The 17,349-nt window shown below is 38.3% G+C and overlaps 1 protein-coding gene across 1 annotated transcript in view; it reads right to left on the bottom strand.

Annotated features, from left to right (window-relative positions):
- Positions 1–10,808: 10,808 nt before the first annotated feature.
- DNAJC5B (DnaJ heat shock protein family (Hsp40) member C5 beta) overlaps positions 10,809–17,349 on the bottom strand; it is a 31,946-nt gene continuing 25,405 nt past the window's right edge. Inside the window, exon 4 of the mRNA XM_075211376.1 lies at positions 10,809–11,258. Coding sequence (XP_075067477.1) covers positions 11,164–11,258 — 95 coding nt within the window. The 3' untranslated portion in view covers positions 10,809–11,163. The remainder of the gene's footprint in view (positions 11,259–17,349) is intronic.

Here is a 17,349-nt window from a genome sequence, read left to right as displayed (position 1 = left end):
TGACAACCACCAACACCCTTGGACTCGCCTTGGGGATTTGTGATAATTTCTCTTTAGAAGGCAGAGTTGTTTGCTGTTTTGTTGCTGACAGCATAACTCTCTTCAATTTTTTGTAGGGGGGGGGAGGAGGAGGAGGGCTAAGATCCGTGGGTGAAGCTGAACCACTAGTCATGAACACGGGCCAGGGCCTAAGCCGTTCCTTGCCACTCCGTGTCGTAAATGGCATATTGGCAACTTTACGTTTCTCCTCAGATGATTTTAAGTTTCTCTTTTTGCTACTTTTTCTTAACTTGGGCTTTTTGGATTTTACATGCCCGGTACTACGAGATTGGGCATCGGGCTTGGAAGACGACGTTGATGGCATTTCATCGTCTATGTCATGACTAGTGGCAGCAGCTTCAGCATTAGGAGGAAGTGGGTCTTGATCTTTCCCTACTTTATCCTCCAAATTTTTGTTCTCCATTATATGTAGCACAAGATACTGCAGAATGTGTGAACTTGGTAATATTGCAGTACCAATGGACTTATAATGCTGGATTGGTTTTGCAAAATTGGTTATAATTATTATATATTTTTTTTTTTTTTTAATTTTTTATTTTTTTTTACTTTTTTTTTATTTTTTACAAACTTGGGAATAATGGGGAAATAACTATGCCCTTAGAAGCACAGAGCACAGGACACAGCACCACTGGACTGAACAGGACACGGCACAGGACCCAGCAGCACTACGGAACTCAGCAGGACAGAGCACAGGACACAGCACCACTGGACTGATACTGCAGAATGTGTAAACTTTGTAATATTGCAGTACCACTGGACTTTTACTGCTGAATGTGTGAACTTGGTAATATTGCAGTACCAATGGACTTATAATGCTGGATTGGTTTTGCAAATTTGGTTATAATTATTATATATTTTTTTTTTTTTAATTTTTTATTTTTTTTTACTTTTTTTTTATTTTTTACAAACTTGGGAATAATGGGGAAATAACTATGCCCTTAGAAGCACAGAGCACAGGACACAGCACCACTGGACTGAACAGGACACGGCACAGGACCCAGCAGCACTACGGAACTCAGCAGGACAGAGCACAGGACACAGCACCACTGGACTGATACTGCAGAATGTGTAAACTTTGTAATATTGCAGTACCACTGGACTTTTACTGCTGAATGTGTGAACTTGGTAATATTGCAGTACCAATGGACTTATAATGCTGGATTGGTTTTGCAAATTTGGTTATAATTATTATATATATTTTTTTTTTTTAAATTTTTTATTTTTTTTTACTTTTTTTTTATTTTTTACAAACTTGGGAATAATGGGGAAATAACTATGCCCTTAGAAGCACAGAGCACAGGACACAGCACCACTGGACTGAACAGGACACGGCACAGGACCCAGCAGCACTACGGAACTCAGCAGGACAGAGCACAGGACACAGCACCACTGGACTGATACTGCAGAATGTGTAAACTTTGTAATATTGCAGTACCACTGGACTTTTACTGCTGAATGTGTGAACTTGGTAATATTGCAGTACCAATGGGCTTATACTGCAGGATTGGTTGTGAAAATTTTGTGGTAATTAAAAAATATTAAAGTAGTTTTTGGTATTTTATAAAAAAAACTTTTTTTTATTTTTTTAAACACAGGGGAATATTGGGGAAATAACTATGCCCTTAGAAGCACAGAGCACAGGACACAGCACCACTGGACTGAACAGGACACAGCACAGGACCCAGCAGCACCACTGACCTCAGAAGGACAGAGCACAGCACACAGCACCACTGGACTGATACTGCAGAACACAGCACAGCACAGCACAGCACTAAACAGCACAGCACAGCACAGCACAGCACAGCACAGCACAGCACTAAACAGCACAGCACAGCACTAAACAGCACAGAACTAAACAGCACAGAACTAAACAGCACAGAGGACCACCTAACACACCCTCCCTCTACCCTGATCAATGCCCGAGTGAAGATGGCGGCGACTAGCGGGGAATTTATAGGATCCGAGTATCGCGAGATCCGACAACGGGATTATGAGTCAGAGCCTCAGTTTCACTTTTGAATTTGGCGCCAATACCCGGATCTGTCTCGGATCCGACTCGGATCCGCAACGTTCGGGTGGGCTCGGATTTCAGAAATCCGAGCGCGCTCATCCCTACTCTAAATGAAAGTAATGGCTCTCCTGAAACCCCATAGAATGTAATGGGTCTGGACTAAACACGTGAAATGCATCTTAAAGAAAACTGTTTAAAAAGGAGGTGTTAATGACATATAAATGTTTTTTAAATAGATCTCACATTGGTGAAGGATTGCTGACAGTGTTGATTTCAGGTGAAAACAATAAACAACTGTAAACCAGGTTGATGTTTGTGATGTATATTACAATGCACTTCCATAAACAAGCGAATAATGATGGTATGCTTTGTCAGAAAGTATGGGGGAAAAAAGCACTTTAAATCTATGTAAATAGGTCCCTGGGGTGCATTATGCCTTATAGATTATCTTTGTTTTTCTATAGATTTAGACATTATTGTTGTTTGCTGCTCGTTCTAATCACCTCCAAACTAGGAATACTAAAGTAGCTATTTAGAATTTGAACAAGGACTAAACAGTTGCATTACACAGTCCCTGGAATTGGCTTATTTGTTTGGCTTTGTTGATTTTTCCAGAACATAAATATAAAAATGCAGAATTTCACCCTATATATATACCTAGATTATTACAATAACATAATGGTATTATCATACCTACACCTTATAAGACTGTATTATTATTATTATTATTATTATTACTATTATCCCATAGATTGTAAGCTTGCGAGAAGGGCCTTCTCACCTCTTTGTCTGTTTTACCCAGTTTGCTATTATTAGTTTACTATGTTTGTCCCCAATTGTAAAGCGTTACGGAATATGTTGGCACTATATAAATAAATGATGATGATATTATTATTATTATTATTATTATTATTATTATTATTATTATTATTATTATTATTATCTTAGCCTAGTGGGACCATAGCTATTGGCTTTTCTATTAAGGCTAGTGTTATAATTATGATTAAATATGTTAAATGCTCATATCTGTATCTGGGCTTTTAACTTTACAATAATGCTATAAATCACAGTTTGAAGATTCAACATATGTAATTATTAAGGTGTGATCAATTGAATTCATACTTTAGCATTAAATACTGATAACCTTTTAAAAGTGTATGTGTATATATATATATATATATATATATATATATATATACATTATTTTGAGAAACAGAATGGAAATAGATATAAATGAATTTAAATAAGTCTTCATTACAGACAAGTGTGATTTTACAGACTGATTTGTTTCACAGTGAGGTCAAATAACAATGTGTGTTCCAACATAAGGAAACATTCTCTCTGGATCGTTTCTTTAGCCACTCTATAGAAACTTGGAAGAGAAGAATTTAACCAGATGGTTCCAATACCTACATTATCTAGATCTCAAGTATCAAACAGCCAACATCAGCAGTCAGTTTATGGCACTGCAGAGACTGTAGCAAAACGCTAATGACTATCTGGGAAATAGATAGGAAATGCCTAAATAAGGATTCTGATGAATGGTCACTAGCTTGCCTATTATTCCATTATAGATAAAGTTATACAATTATCTTAGCATTGGTTGTCCCAGTGTGTCACAGAAAACCTTTCCTGACCAGCATCCATTTCTGCCGCATGTGAAAGATACAGAGGGGGTCATTCTGAGCGGTGGTAGTCTTAACCCCGCTGACTGCAAGGGCGACAACGGATAACACAACAGGAATACAGCGAAGGTGTATTCCCCGACAGACATGTAATCGTGACAGCTTGGAACACAGACATCGTGCCGCCTCTACAATGTTATTTAAAAAGCCGAGTACATTGTAGAGTTGGTGTGTCCTTAAATCACCAGGTTAACAGCAAGAAACATAGTGTGCAGCTTGAAAGTGACGTCATCGCTACCTGCCGGCTTCTTCATTTGTCGCCACTATTTAAAGTCTATGTTCCAAGCTGTCACGATTACAGGTTTGTTGGGGAATACACCTTCGCTGTATTCCTGTCGTGTTATCCGTTGTCGCCATTACAATCATCGTTTAAACGTACCCAACCCATTCTGAGAGGGGTGCAAATCATGAGTAACTTACTATTATACAAATGAGCACAGGAAAGAAGTGTATTTCTGTCCATATGCAGAGCTGTGTCATGATAGGTATTGTAGTGTACCACTGTACATCTACACAGTACAGCACATAATGACCCTCATTCATCAAGGACCATATCTGTCAATTTTGCGCATATCATCCGCAAAATTACTCTGTCCATTACCAGATCCGGCTCATACGCCACAAAACACAGCTGTGTTCAATTCATCTTCTAGCACTAAGGACGCTTACTACAGCCAATGATTTCAGGGAAGGAATGGGGCGAGGAAGGGGCATTTGCCCGTAGTCAATGTACAGTATGGATGTGCCAATCGTGAGAACGCACAGCAGCGTCTGATCCAAGCTCCAGACATCTCAGAAGTACTTGTTCTTCTGCTCCAGTTACAGGTGTAATTTAAGTCCTGAGTACTATGATGACAGACTCGTATGCATTCTATAACATGTGTTGGCAATCAGTAGCAACTATAAAAATATGTTTTACATTGAGTAGACATTTATAAGATACTAATAAATGTATTTCATATGAAAAAATACATTATTTTTCTTTTTAATGCTTTGTCATTAATGCCCCTATTATTACCAGGTGACATTAATTCAATATTTGTATTTTTTCTAGTGTGTTCTTTTGCGAATCTATATTCCACATAGGTGTTGGACGCATCCTGCGGTGTCCTGTCTAGTAGAGCACAGCAGACCTACACCCGTATTCATAGCGCACGTATCTTCAGATCCATCCCTTGCTGAATTCGGGCATGTACAGTGCTACGTGCAGTCTGAAGCATACGCACAGTGCACTCAGTTTGAATACCTTAAAGAATCAGTCCCAATATGCTAGAAGCATCTGCTTGCCAACAAAGGGTGACTGGAAAATATTTTTAAATGTTGTCAATTATGACAATGGAATAAAACAATGAAACAAATATCATGTGATATGTAGATGCCAAAGTGAGTTTTCCAGGAGCAGTTGCTGCAGTAGTTGGATAAGTCAGGGTTAGACTTTAGAAGAAAATTAGTAGGTGTAGGCTGCAGGAGGGACAGGTTGTAGAAGGGGCGTATTGGGTATGTAAAGTGGCCCTAGAAAAAGATTGGCCTCATGTAGGCGGTGTCAAAACTGTAGGTGGAGCCAACACAAAGTAGGGTTAGTGCACCATTAGCCCTAGTCAAAACAGTGGTAAGTCAGGCCAATGACTGAGATGGCGACTACAGAACAGGTATTGTGGTGGTACAAGTACCAACACAATACTTGATAAATAGATTTCCCCATGAAAAGGCAATCTTTCCACTAGCAGGGGTTACCGCTGGCAACGGCAGCATTAACGCTGGCAGTAACCCTTTGAAGTAAGAACAAGTGTTGCTAAATTATGAAAGGGCTTTTCGTCTTTTAGTAAATCAGCACTTATTGCATTCAAAATCCCTGACCAACAGTGTCTCAAAACACCATTAGCGCATGTACTAATGGTGTTTTGAGCATGATGAATAAGACCCATACCAAAAGTTTATTATTCAGACACTAAATTATTAAAATCAGAAATCAGGTTACCTGCCATCCTTGGGTCTAATTGTGGTATTGGACACGGTTGTCACTTCTGCCACTAGCACTAGTTCTGCCTACCATTCATAGCCTCCAGCAGAAGAGGAGAAAGGAAAGGGTGGAAAGTGGAAGACAAGGGAGGAGAATTTAGGATAAATTAGTTCAAATGGCTGCCTCCGTTGCATTTCTCTCTGTTATTAGGCAGAAGGGGACGCTATTCTGTTTACACTACTAGAGAGCCTAATGAAGGTTTCCCCTTTTTTTATTTGCACAAAATGTTCTGATATGAGGGAGGGTTTACTAGGAGAAGTAAATGTTGTCAACCTGACCCATTCTATCTGACATAATCCTTTGGATCAATTCATTAATTGTGCTAAACAAGACTGTAACATCACAAATTGAACTGAGATCAGACTAATTCAGTCAGAAAGCCAGTGCTAAGTTGGTAGAGTACACATATCGCTTGGGTAAAGACTACATCTCATAATGCTTCTATTTCTAATCTGAAATTTTATGTTCATTTTGACAGGTGCACTTTATATGATTAAGTGTTATCCCCTGTTACTTGCAGTGTGGTATAGATGTGTACCACTTGGTCCTTCCTCTGGATAACACTCAGGCTTGCCCATTTCTGGTGCAGTAAAGTCAACAGGTGACTCTGAGCATACAGGTTTAGGAACAAGTGTGTTAATGAGCTGCTGACACAGGTGTACTAGCACAGTACACACACAGTTCTTAACAGGAATTGATGCCAGACCACCTCACACAGATGATCTCTAGAGCTGGCAATCTCATTCTGGACTGACACTCTGCCTCTTGACCTCTCACCTCAACATTGTCAATCTCTGTATGTTCCCCTTGGTCTCTGCTAGCTGTCACCGTTGGGTATCTTCGGCATAGCCTTGGTACACTTGCCCCTGCTAACAATCTCTGTAATCAGGCTTAGCAGTCCTAACTATTCAGTTCAACAACAGAATTGCTACACTCTACCTTGGTCTCTTATATCAAGCTCTCATATACACTGCTTATCTCCTGTTCCACATATCATCCACTATACTCAGGAGCTTCCCTTTCAGAACGCGGACTAGCATTATACTCCACTGTCAGCTCAGTCTACATTCACTGGGTTCCAGAGACCCCCTCTCGGAATCTTAAAACCTGAGGAGAGTCACGGTCAGGACTAACCTGAAACGACATGAAACTGAATGGATGCTATCTCAGAACTTCAACATGCACCAACAAGACGGGTCAGGCTTGGTCTATCTTAAGTCTTAATATCACGCCACACACTGCCATGCCCAGATGGTGGTACCTCCAATCCCATAAAACATCACCCACCCTTATGCATCAACATAAATATATTTTACCATAGTAGTAGTGATAATTTTAAAGGTCAGAATGTCCAGTTTTCCTTATAGAACACCCTGATCTTCCTGTACCTTCCTGTTCTAGAATAAAGTAAACCACTCCATAAGCTCTTATAATACACATTTATTCAAATACCATAAGTAATGTTGGACACAACATAAACTTTTTGAATATATAAGGAATATTTGTGTAACAATAACAGGATGAATGTACGTACACATTTAACTTTTCAATAAGTATGGTCCAAAAATTATTTTCCTGCTGTGTAAATAATTTAGCAACATTTTATTGATATTTATGTTTTAATTCAACATTTAATATATATATATATTATATATTTACTCTATTATATGTTTTCCACTTGTCTGAGCCAACATATGCACATCAAACTATAGCTGCCTTCTCCAGATTTCTAGTATCCAGTTCATTTGGCGGCTATTTAACTTGCTGATCCAGCAACTACTAGGTTCAAAGTGTACAAATGACTTGGAACACAATCCTCTCCATGAATATCGGAGAGGTTTTTCTAATTGTCAATCAATAGAGATAGAGAGTGCTGATTAAGAGACAGCAGAGTCTCGGAGTAATGAAAGAGAAGAACACATTTCAAGAATGAAGTTGTTGGCAGTCACTAAAGGTCATTATTAAAAATGCAAAAGTGCTGTTTTATGAAGCCAGAGGCTTATTTTTTGCATTGTGCACCCGTTTAGGACAGCCAAGATGACACCATCTTTGGGGAGCAAAATTTAGTAAGTTCTGATGGGAGGATCTGGACAGGTCAGGCTGTCTTTCCCTAAGGGCGTGCTAGGAACATAGTTGCACTGACTTATACTCCAACATGCAAAAATAAGACTTTACTGTATTCTTTGCAAATAGACTTAGATTTTACTGGAACCCATTAGGTGTTTGTAATCAGGAGTTGTTCTAAAGTGTCAAGAGGACTCACTATTGGTGCACTTGTAAGCACATTTTGAGGTGCACTACGATCAAGGTAATAGAAACATCCAAGCACGCAAAAGTGTCACATGTAATAAAGACGATCCACTCTCTCAACATTAAGACATACATGCGGCTAAACTGAGCATTAATTTTGTAGCGCTGCCGGTACATTCTATACGCTCCCAGCTACTCGCTTGTGTATTCTATCATCTCTCAGCCTCTCTGATCTCCACTGGGCCCAACCCCACTGAATCTCTAAGCAGATCTGATTAACGCTGAGCTCAGCCACACCACACCCAAATAAGAGATCTTACTGTCTAAGACCCAGATTCCACTGCAAGCCTGTCTCTGCCGCCCACATGGCAGATAATGCACAGTGCAAGATCATTAGAATTATTAGCTTAGTGCAGTGAATAAATGATTAAATGATGACATCAGCCAGACAGCGGGAAATTTAAATACCATTGTTTCTTACTTAATGAGTCTAGTGATATTATAATGTACATAATCCGTATGACGTATGTTCTTTCCAAAAAAATGTCATGAGTCTATCTGACACAGTTCACCCTGAAAATATAAATGTAATGTGAGCTGAGCTGTTATATAGTTAGCAATATCTGAAAACACACATATTGCATTCTCCTAAACAGTTTGCTTGTGAGCTGGAGAGTTCAGCTGACATGTATCAATTCCATTTGATAATAACGTAGTCAGAGCTCTTATGTCTTGCTCCCTTAAGCTGGCTACATACTACAGAAAATTTCTCCTGAATTTTTAACGATTTTACCAACGACTGAAAGTCAAGATCAGCAGCCGTTTCATGCGTACACACTTACACGATTTACCTTCAGATCTGTGCTCTTCATTCGTCATAACCATCTACTGAAAAGATTGTGACTCTGTAAACTCTTCAGAGATCTGCCTGCACTGCTGGTTGTGAGAGAATACACACTACTGAATTTGCCCAACATTGTTCCATCGTTCATAGTGATTTATAGTCAGTTTATAAAATCAAATTAAACGAAAAGATGTGCTTTGGTACAATAAAACATGATCGTGGGAGCGTATACACTAATGCAATATCCGACTTAACGGTCCGTTTATCGGGTGATTGGCACCAGGGCCGGATTTATCACTAGGCAACCTAGGCAATTGCCTAGGGCCCAGCGGTCCCCAGAGGGCCCTCCCAGGGCCGGAGGTGAGACCAACCTTTAAAAATGGGCCGCTACTTATGGGCCAGTGCTATTTGCTTGCCCCCCTGGGCTAAAGTCTGCCAGCCAGCCCCTGAATAGGGATATATGTTATGCTAAAAACTATAGTGCTATGGATTTTTTCAGGGAGGGGGCCCCAAACCTGTTTCTTGCCTAGGGCCCCATGAGGTCTAAATCTGTCTCTGATTGGCACGATAATCAGGTGAAAAACCTGTAGTGTGTGCCCAGCTTTACCTATGTACTACAATAGAACTTGGCAGACATCCAAGACTTGTGTGTTATTTTGTTTACATTGTTGAAACAATGCTGTTCCTCTCTGTAAAACTGTTAACCCGTGGTACCGCATGGAGGCTGATCATTGTAAACATAGAAACTAAACGAAGCATAATTGTTTGCAAATTATCATATTATCAATTGGAGGATATTAATTTAAATTACATATTTAATTTTGCATTGCCTTGAAATGAATGGGGGTGGTCCTAAAGTGTTGTAGTGATGTTTTTATTTTTTCCACTATAATATTTTTAACTCAATATTCCACAAATATATTTATTTTAAGGACATAATGTGGTTGTACGCTGATACATTTTCCCTTTGTAATTGACCTTGATTGTATTTGATGCTGTCAGCATTCTTCACCATTCCATATTATAAGGAGAATATTGCATGAATTAGGACATTAGCAGTCAGTAGGGTTTATGTATGAAAGGGATAAAAATTATGTTTACTTACTTGGCGCATACAAAGATGACACATGAAGTCAGTGCAGTCCCAATATCCCCTAATACTCATGACTTGTTTATGACATAAATAAAGCGCTAATGAGCAATATGTTAGGAGAAAAAAGCAGGTAAAATTAATTAAGGATGTGCAAAAGTGATAGTAGGTAGTACATAGGCGTGATGGCCTATCGTACCTTAGGTACGATAGTTCATATTCCTGCAATTGGTCAATGTAACGGAGCATGCCAGCACTGACATCCCCCATACCTATACATATGTGATGATGTCATCATGAGGGCAGGTTCTCACATTACAATGATGTCATCGCATACAGGATTTAGGCGTGTCTGGGTCTGGTGCGCCCTGCTTTTTTTCACTGCACTCAGCAAGTACAGATTTAGACAACTTTAAATTTACATCCATCCCTGCTAGGGGCCTCCAGGCTTAGCTGTTCATACCCCTACAGTTCAGATTTAGTACACATTTTTTCTCAGTGAACTATACCAGATCTGAGTCTTGGGAGTGGGCACAGGCTGGAGGTTGCTTTTTAAGCCCAGTTTTATTCTGACTGTCTAAACAGAACAACCACTAAAATAATTGAGGGATTTAAGCTATGATTTAATATTAGGCACATAGTTCAGGAAGCCCTGAAAACAGTGTCATTTTCATAATATTCAAAGTGACATTTCTAATTTTAACAGTATCTGGATAACAACTATATGATACTTTACAGTATCTATATTCAATAAATCTGAGGTCATTTTCAAGCAGATATGTCAATCCGACACTTATTTTTAAAAATGGGCAAAAGACCATTCAAAGATAATATTCACCCATCATGTAAGTACTTATTTGAATATAGATATAATTTTCTCTGTAGATATTTATTAATATATAATACACAAGTAATGCTGAAACAAGTGATATAAAACTTCTGTAAATAATATCTGAACAAATATTTGAGTTCTCATATCTGTGACTTTTGATGTCACCTGTTCAATATTCAGGGGGGACAACTTTTGCATTAGAAGGAATAACTCACCTTCTACTATAAACTATTACAGATATTACAAGTCAACTATGATTTCCTTGACCTGATACTTCTCAGTAACTTATAAAATCTTTATTATTTATAGTAGGTGGATTATATTTTCATATACAGTATAACTTGCAATAACTGTATTCCTGCATTCATAGTTTACGAGTCTGTTTGGTAAGTTTGACGACTGTCTCCAATCAGCTGTGTTTTCTCGTTTGCATTTGTTGGCTGCATTGAGATCGGCGTATGACCATCTAGAACAAAAATAATTAAAAATGTAAAATATTAATTTTGAGTTGTGGTTAGAAAAACAATCTCTAATATCTAATATCATGTAGTTAGTACATTTGACGGAATAAACACTTCTGACAGGTAGTGTAGTTAACAGGAAAAACATTTAAAACTTTTTCTTTCATGGTTGATTGGAATAGAATAAACATTTTTTCATTGAGAAGGATTGACAGGCATCCCACTAGAGGATTTAGGCTTCTATAGTATTAAGCGCAGCGAGACCACAGTTGATGGTGACTCATAGTAGTGTCAAGGTTTGGAATGGTGTTGAATATATCAACCGATCCACTGGTAAGACCAAGCCTAAAATGACCCTTTAACATTTTTTAACACAAGAAAACACAATAATATTATATTTTACTGTGTCTTTAGAGTACAATATGAGTCTTATATGCATCACTTTCTGGTAGTGGGTTTCAATAGCTAAGCTTCCAAGATATTCTCAATTTTGGGACCACAGCACCCATGTTTTATGACTACAGTACCCTCATCAGCCTCCTTATCCTTGTCATAATTATATTTTCAACCAACGTATGGCCCACCAAAATACATGTTAATGTCAGAAGATGGCCTGCCTGGGATTTCTATGCATGTCATGCAGAGGATCCTGTCTAATTACATTAGCGGTCAAACGTTTTAGAGCACCCCCATTTTTCCATTTTTTAATGAAATTTACGCAGTTTAATGTCTTAATGTGCCATGAAATTAAAGCATAGTACAAATAAAAAAGTGGATGCAAAATTGAAACCATAGAATTATTTTGTTTAACAAAATTTAATCTAAACTTTTGACTTTTCAAAGTAGCCAACTTTTACATATATAACCACTGAACACACACTTGCCAGTCTTTCTACAATAGACATCATATATTGTTAAGGAAGTTTGTACCAACACTCTTGCAGAAGTTCCTACACATGCGTTGTACTTGTAAATTGCTTTGCTTTTAACCCTCTGTCCAGTTCATTCCAAACCATCTCGTTGGGGTTTAAGTCTGGAGACTGTGCTGACCTTTCTATGATTTGCCTACCATCTTGTTCTTTTCCTTGAAGGTATTTCTGACATAGGTTTTGGGTCATTGTCTTGCTGTAGGATGAACCCCTGACCAACTAGGCATAGACCAGAAGGTATTGCATGGAGCTGCAAAATCCTGTGGTAGCCCTATTGGTTCAGTCACTCTGTGTAAGTCGCCAAATGGATCCAGCAAAAAAGCCCCAGACCCAATTTCCTCCTCCTTGTTTGACAGTTGATATCAAACTTTGATCCATCATTCGATAAGACCTTCTTCGAGTCTTCAGTAGTCCACTGGTGTTGCTTCATGGCTCCAGCTAGCTTCTTTTTCTTTTGTTCTTAGCAATGGCTTTCTTACTACCACCCATTCTGTCAAAACAGCATCTCGAAGTCTTCTCATGACAGTTGAAACTAAGACTTGCTTACTTCGACCACTGTTAAGCTGTCCTTGAAGCTGTTGTCCTGTGAGTTGCCTATCACACAAGTTGCTGACTCTCAGAAACTTGCCTTCTGATTCTATTGTAGCTTTGGGTCTACCAGACCGCTTCCTGCTAAAGTTTCCTCCAGTTTCCAAGTGCCTTTTGATAGTGTAGAAAAATGTAGTCACTGACTTCTTGGCTTTCTTTGCAATTTCTCTAAAGGAAATACCTACACTTTTAAGATTTATTATGGTCAGTCTGTCTTCATTTGTCAGTTACATTTTTTTTCACCATTCTGAGAGCAATATACTATTTCCTGCAGTACCATATTGTCCAAATAAATGTTCAGAGGGTATAATAACAGTCTATTCCAACAGTGCTTTTATACAAACAGGGTGTTTGCAATCAAGTAATCAACAAAAGTTGGGACACCTGTAGCAATTGTTTGCATCAACTTTCAAGACTTAACCACGGTGGCTAAGTGGTTAGCACTTCTGCCTTACAGCACTGGGGTTCAATTCCCGACCATGGCCTTATCTGTAAGGAGTTTATATGTTCTCCCTGTGTTTGCGTGGGTTTCCTCCAGGTGCTCCGGTTTCCTCCCACACTCCAAAAACATACTGGTAGCTTAATTGACCCTAGTCTGTCTGTCTTTGTGTGTCTGTGTGTGTATGTGTTAGGGACTTTAGACTGTAAGCCCCAATGGGGCAGGGACTGATGTGAGTTGTGTACAGCGCTTCGGAATTAGTGGCGCTATATAAATGAATGGTAATAATAATAAATAATAATACTTCCATTGCTGCAAAACAGCTGTAAGTTGTTAACCCATTACTTGTTCTCTGAAAAAGCACTTTTTATGTAGCTCTGAAATCTACATTATATTTACATTTTTACTAACGTAAACATTTTTGTTAGCCTCCAGTCATTTACCACTTACATTTTTATCATTTTAAGTTATATATTGGTCTTAAATTGCTTACATTTCAATAAAAACTGTAAAATGGGGGTGTTCTAAAACATTTGACCGGTAGTATGTACAAGACAGGAGTTGCAATGTCTGTATCCAGACATAGTTTTATAGAATGTGGGAATTTTGTAATTATAGTGAAAATGTGTCCACAATGAGCTAGCCTCAATGGTATCTGCAACTAAGACTTCATTTTCACCCAACATCTCTGCTTACCAAGCTAGCAGAACTGTGGGTGTTCTGTGCCAAGGACCCAGCAGTTTATGAGAATTTACCCCCACCAACGCTGTTTAAAAGTCTCCACCTCTGTATGACAAAAAGTGTTTCATCGCTGGCAAGGGTGAGTTTGTCTGAACTCACCTCTTCCCTGAAATGGCAACTCATAGTTTCCTGTTTAAGGAGGAGATCCAGAGGAAATTTCCCTGGGTTTGGAAAAATGATATAAAAGAAGCTGTCCAATAGACCTAAATGACATGGCTTTAACCAAGATTTATATCAATAGCGAGTCCTGAAGAGTAAGAGATAATCAGGTCTCTCTCATTATTATCAAAGTTATTCTTAGTTCAGGAAAAATTTGAGAAATTATTGAAAAGTAGCACGGGATATTAACAAAGATACAATATTACTGAATTCTACACCTGAGAATCCATTTGTGGAATACAAGAATACAACCAACTTTAAAAAACTGCACCGTTATCTATCTATCTATCTATCTATCTATCTATCTATCTATCTATCTAAAATGATCTATATACATATAATATTCTTGTTATTTTTGATTGTTCATATAATGCTTTCAGAATTTTTTTAATCAAATCTTTTAATTTTACAGAAAAAAGAAGAATTTATTGCTTTGTTTTGTATTTAGAGCCACTTGATTTCTTACTCTATATTATACAATCAATTATTTGTAGCAAATATTTAAGGTTATGACAATAGTTTTGTTAACTTATGAATTCTTTTCCAAGCTCATCATATATTTGTATTTATTTTTAGTAACTTTTAATTACACCTTCTAACTGAGTTTGAAACCACAAACCAGGTGCCGTCTGGTAAAGTGGCCATATAATGTTTATCAATATAAGCTTCTTCCCACTGTGGTTACTTGGGGCAGGTTATTATTATTTAAGATAATTCTCATTGGTTGCTCAATGTCAGGCTCACATAGCCTGACTACAGTGGCCTTCATTGATCTTACTGATGTGCTGTGTACAGGATACTGAGGCTTGGTTTTCAGTTAATTATCGGGCAATCACACGATAAACGACCGTCCGCCCAATATCACATTAGTGTGTATGCTCCAACTACAAATTATTATCACCCCGATGCTCATCGTATCGTTTCATTTTATTTTTAAACTGAACTAAAAATCTTGTTCAGCGATGGAACGATGTTGTTCCAATCCTGCAGTGTGTATGCACTCATGACTGGCCGTTTCCATAGATCTCTATGGAGTGTGGAGATGATCTATTCAGCATATGGTTATGACAGATGAAGAGCACAGATCTGAAGGTAAATCTTTTAAAACATGAATTTACTGTGTACACATGAACCGGCATGGAGATCGGGACTTTTTTTCCAGTCGTTGGTAAAATCATTAACTATATCGCAGCAGGAGAAATTATCTGTAGTGTCAACCCAGCCTAACTCTCACATATGAAAATGTTTGTCGCAACTACAATTCAGATAATCTCCTTAACTTTCACATATATTATTCTGATTACTATTAGTAGATTGTTATTATTATTATTATTATTATTAATCTTTATTAATAGGGCGCCACAAGGTTTCCACAGCACCATACAGGTTACAGACAGTGGACCATACAGGGTAAAGCATACAGAACAATAAACGAAAAGTACCAGGACTTCAAAGCTCCAAACATAGCATATACATTGAAGATGGAGCAGAAGAATAGGTAGAGACAGGAGGGAAGAGGGCCCTGCTCGTTAGAGCTTACATCCTAAGGGGAGGGCAAACAGACAGGAGGCACAATAGGAAGTCAGAGGGAAACAATCACAAGAGGAGCAAGAAACGGGACAGGGGAATATAGGAAACAGAGGAGAACAGGCATGGAGAACAGGATAGGTGGATGGCTGGTATGCTTTAAGGAAGAAGTGAGTTTTAAGTGACCGTTTAAAGGTGCACAAATTAGGAGAGAGACGGATGGAGCGAGGGAGATCGTTCTAGTGGAGGGGGGCAGCCCGTTGAAATCTTGGATTTTGGAGTGGGATGGGGTGATCAGAGTGGAGGAGAGGCGACGGTCATTGGCCGATCGCAGAGAATGGGATGGGGGTGTGGGTAGAGAGGAGGTTGGAGATGTAAGGGGCAGTGAAGTGAGAGAGGGCCTTGTAGGTAAGGGTGAGGATTGTTAATAAACCAATTTGCTTTTTAGGTTTAGTTTTCTGGTAATACATTTTGAAATACCTATCTGGTTCTTTAAAATTAACAATACTGTGACTATGGAAAACTGTGATTTTAGAGAACAATCTCTTCATGACTGTTACTCTCTGTGCTTATGACTGTTCCTAAATAAGTTATCATTGTGATAAATCTCTGAAATATATAACCTAGTAGAGCCATGCTTGTGTAATTACTTTTACTATTATTGTTTTATGAAATGAAATTGCAGCCTCACACGCGTATTTTGTATAGCGCACTAGAATGAACTCAAAACCAGAGCAAATACATTTCAATAGGTTTTTATAACAATTCTGGTGAATAATTTAGCAAATTGCTTTCTATATATAGCATCCGGTGCCGTCACAGATTTATGGCCATGATCAGGTAAGACGTTTATTGAAGACTTACAGGGACGTAATTGACACATTTGAATCAAATTTCAGATGGTTACGTAATAAAAATATACTTTTTGGTGGCTCAATAAATAATATGAAATGTGAATTAAGTGAATGATATCAGAAATGGATTCTTCAAAGATGGAAAGTCTTATGATGTAATACACAAAGCTATTTATAGTTCAATTCATCAGAGTCCATGGCATTATGGAGATGAATTGTATCTTATAGTATGCAAATTTAGAGAGCAATCGGCTTTTGTATGTTACTGGTAACACTTCAATTGTATTCATTTACATTGTAAGAAAGAGTCACGTTCATCCTTATAGGAAAAATATGAACAGAGTAACGGGGAAAACAATTCTTTGAAATCTATTTAAATGCCTGGTTCTCAAACAAGTTAACGCTGAATTTCCAGTAACCTATCATACTTGTATAATCTTTTTCCAGCTTTGTAAATCATTTTACATTTTGACACATTATTATCCCCTGCTTATTATGCAATAGTAGAACATCAGTCCCATAGAGGTCCTATAGTGAGGAAATCTGAGATAGATGTCTCAGGCAGGAATTTTTGTGCCAAATGTGGGAATTATTTAAAGTAGGGCAAATTTACTTGCTGCTGCTTTAGAATCCTTACACACTGGCATAAAAATCATGTATATACTAGGACTTTTTAATTCTAATAAACGCATGTAAATGGGTGCGGGGTGGGAACCTATTGATTCCAATGACCATATACCCAGTTGCATAAGTATTTAAAAGCAGTGGCGGGGTCTTTTGGATGACGTGTGCACCATTTACTTGCATACATTTCATTGATGTCCTCCCCCGCCTGCCGCAAATACACTCCCGGGATTGC

This window comes from Mixophyes fleayi, chromosome 5 (assembly GCF_038048845.1).
Source record: "Mixophyes fleayi isolate aMixFle1 chromosome 5, aMixFle1.hap1, whole genome shotgun sequence".
Taxonomy (NCBI): Eukaryota; Metazoa; Chordata; class Amphibia; order Anura; family Limnodynastidae; genus Mixophyes; species Mixophyes fleayi.
Note: the sequence above shows the minus strand (reverse complement) of the source record. Positions and strands in the feature narration are given on the sequence as shown.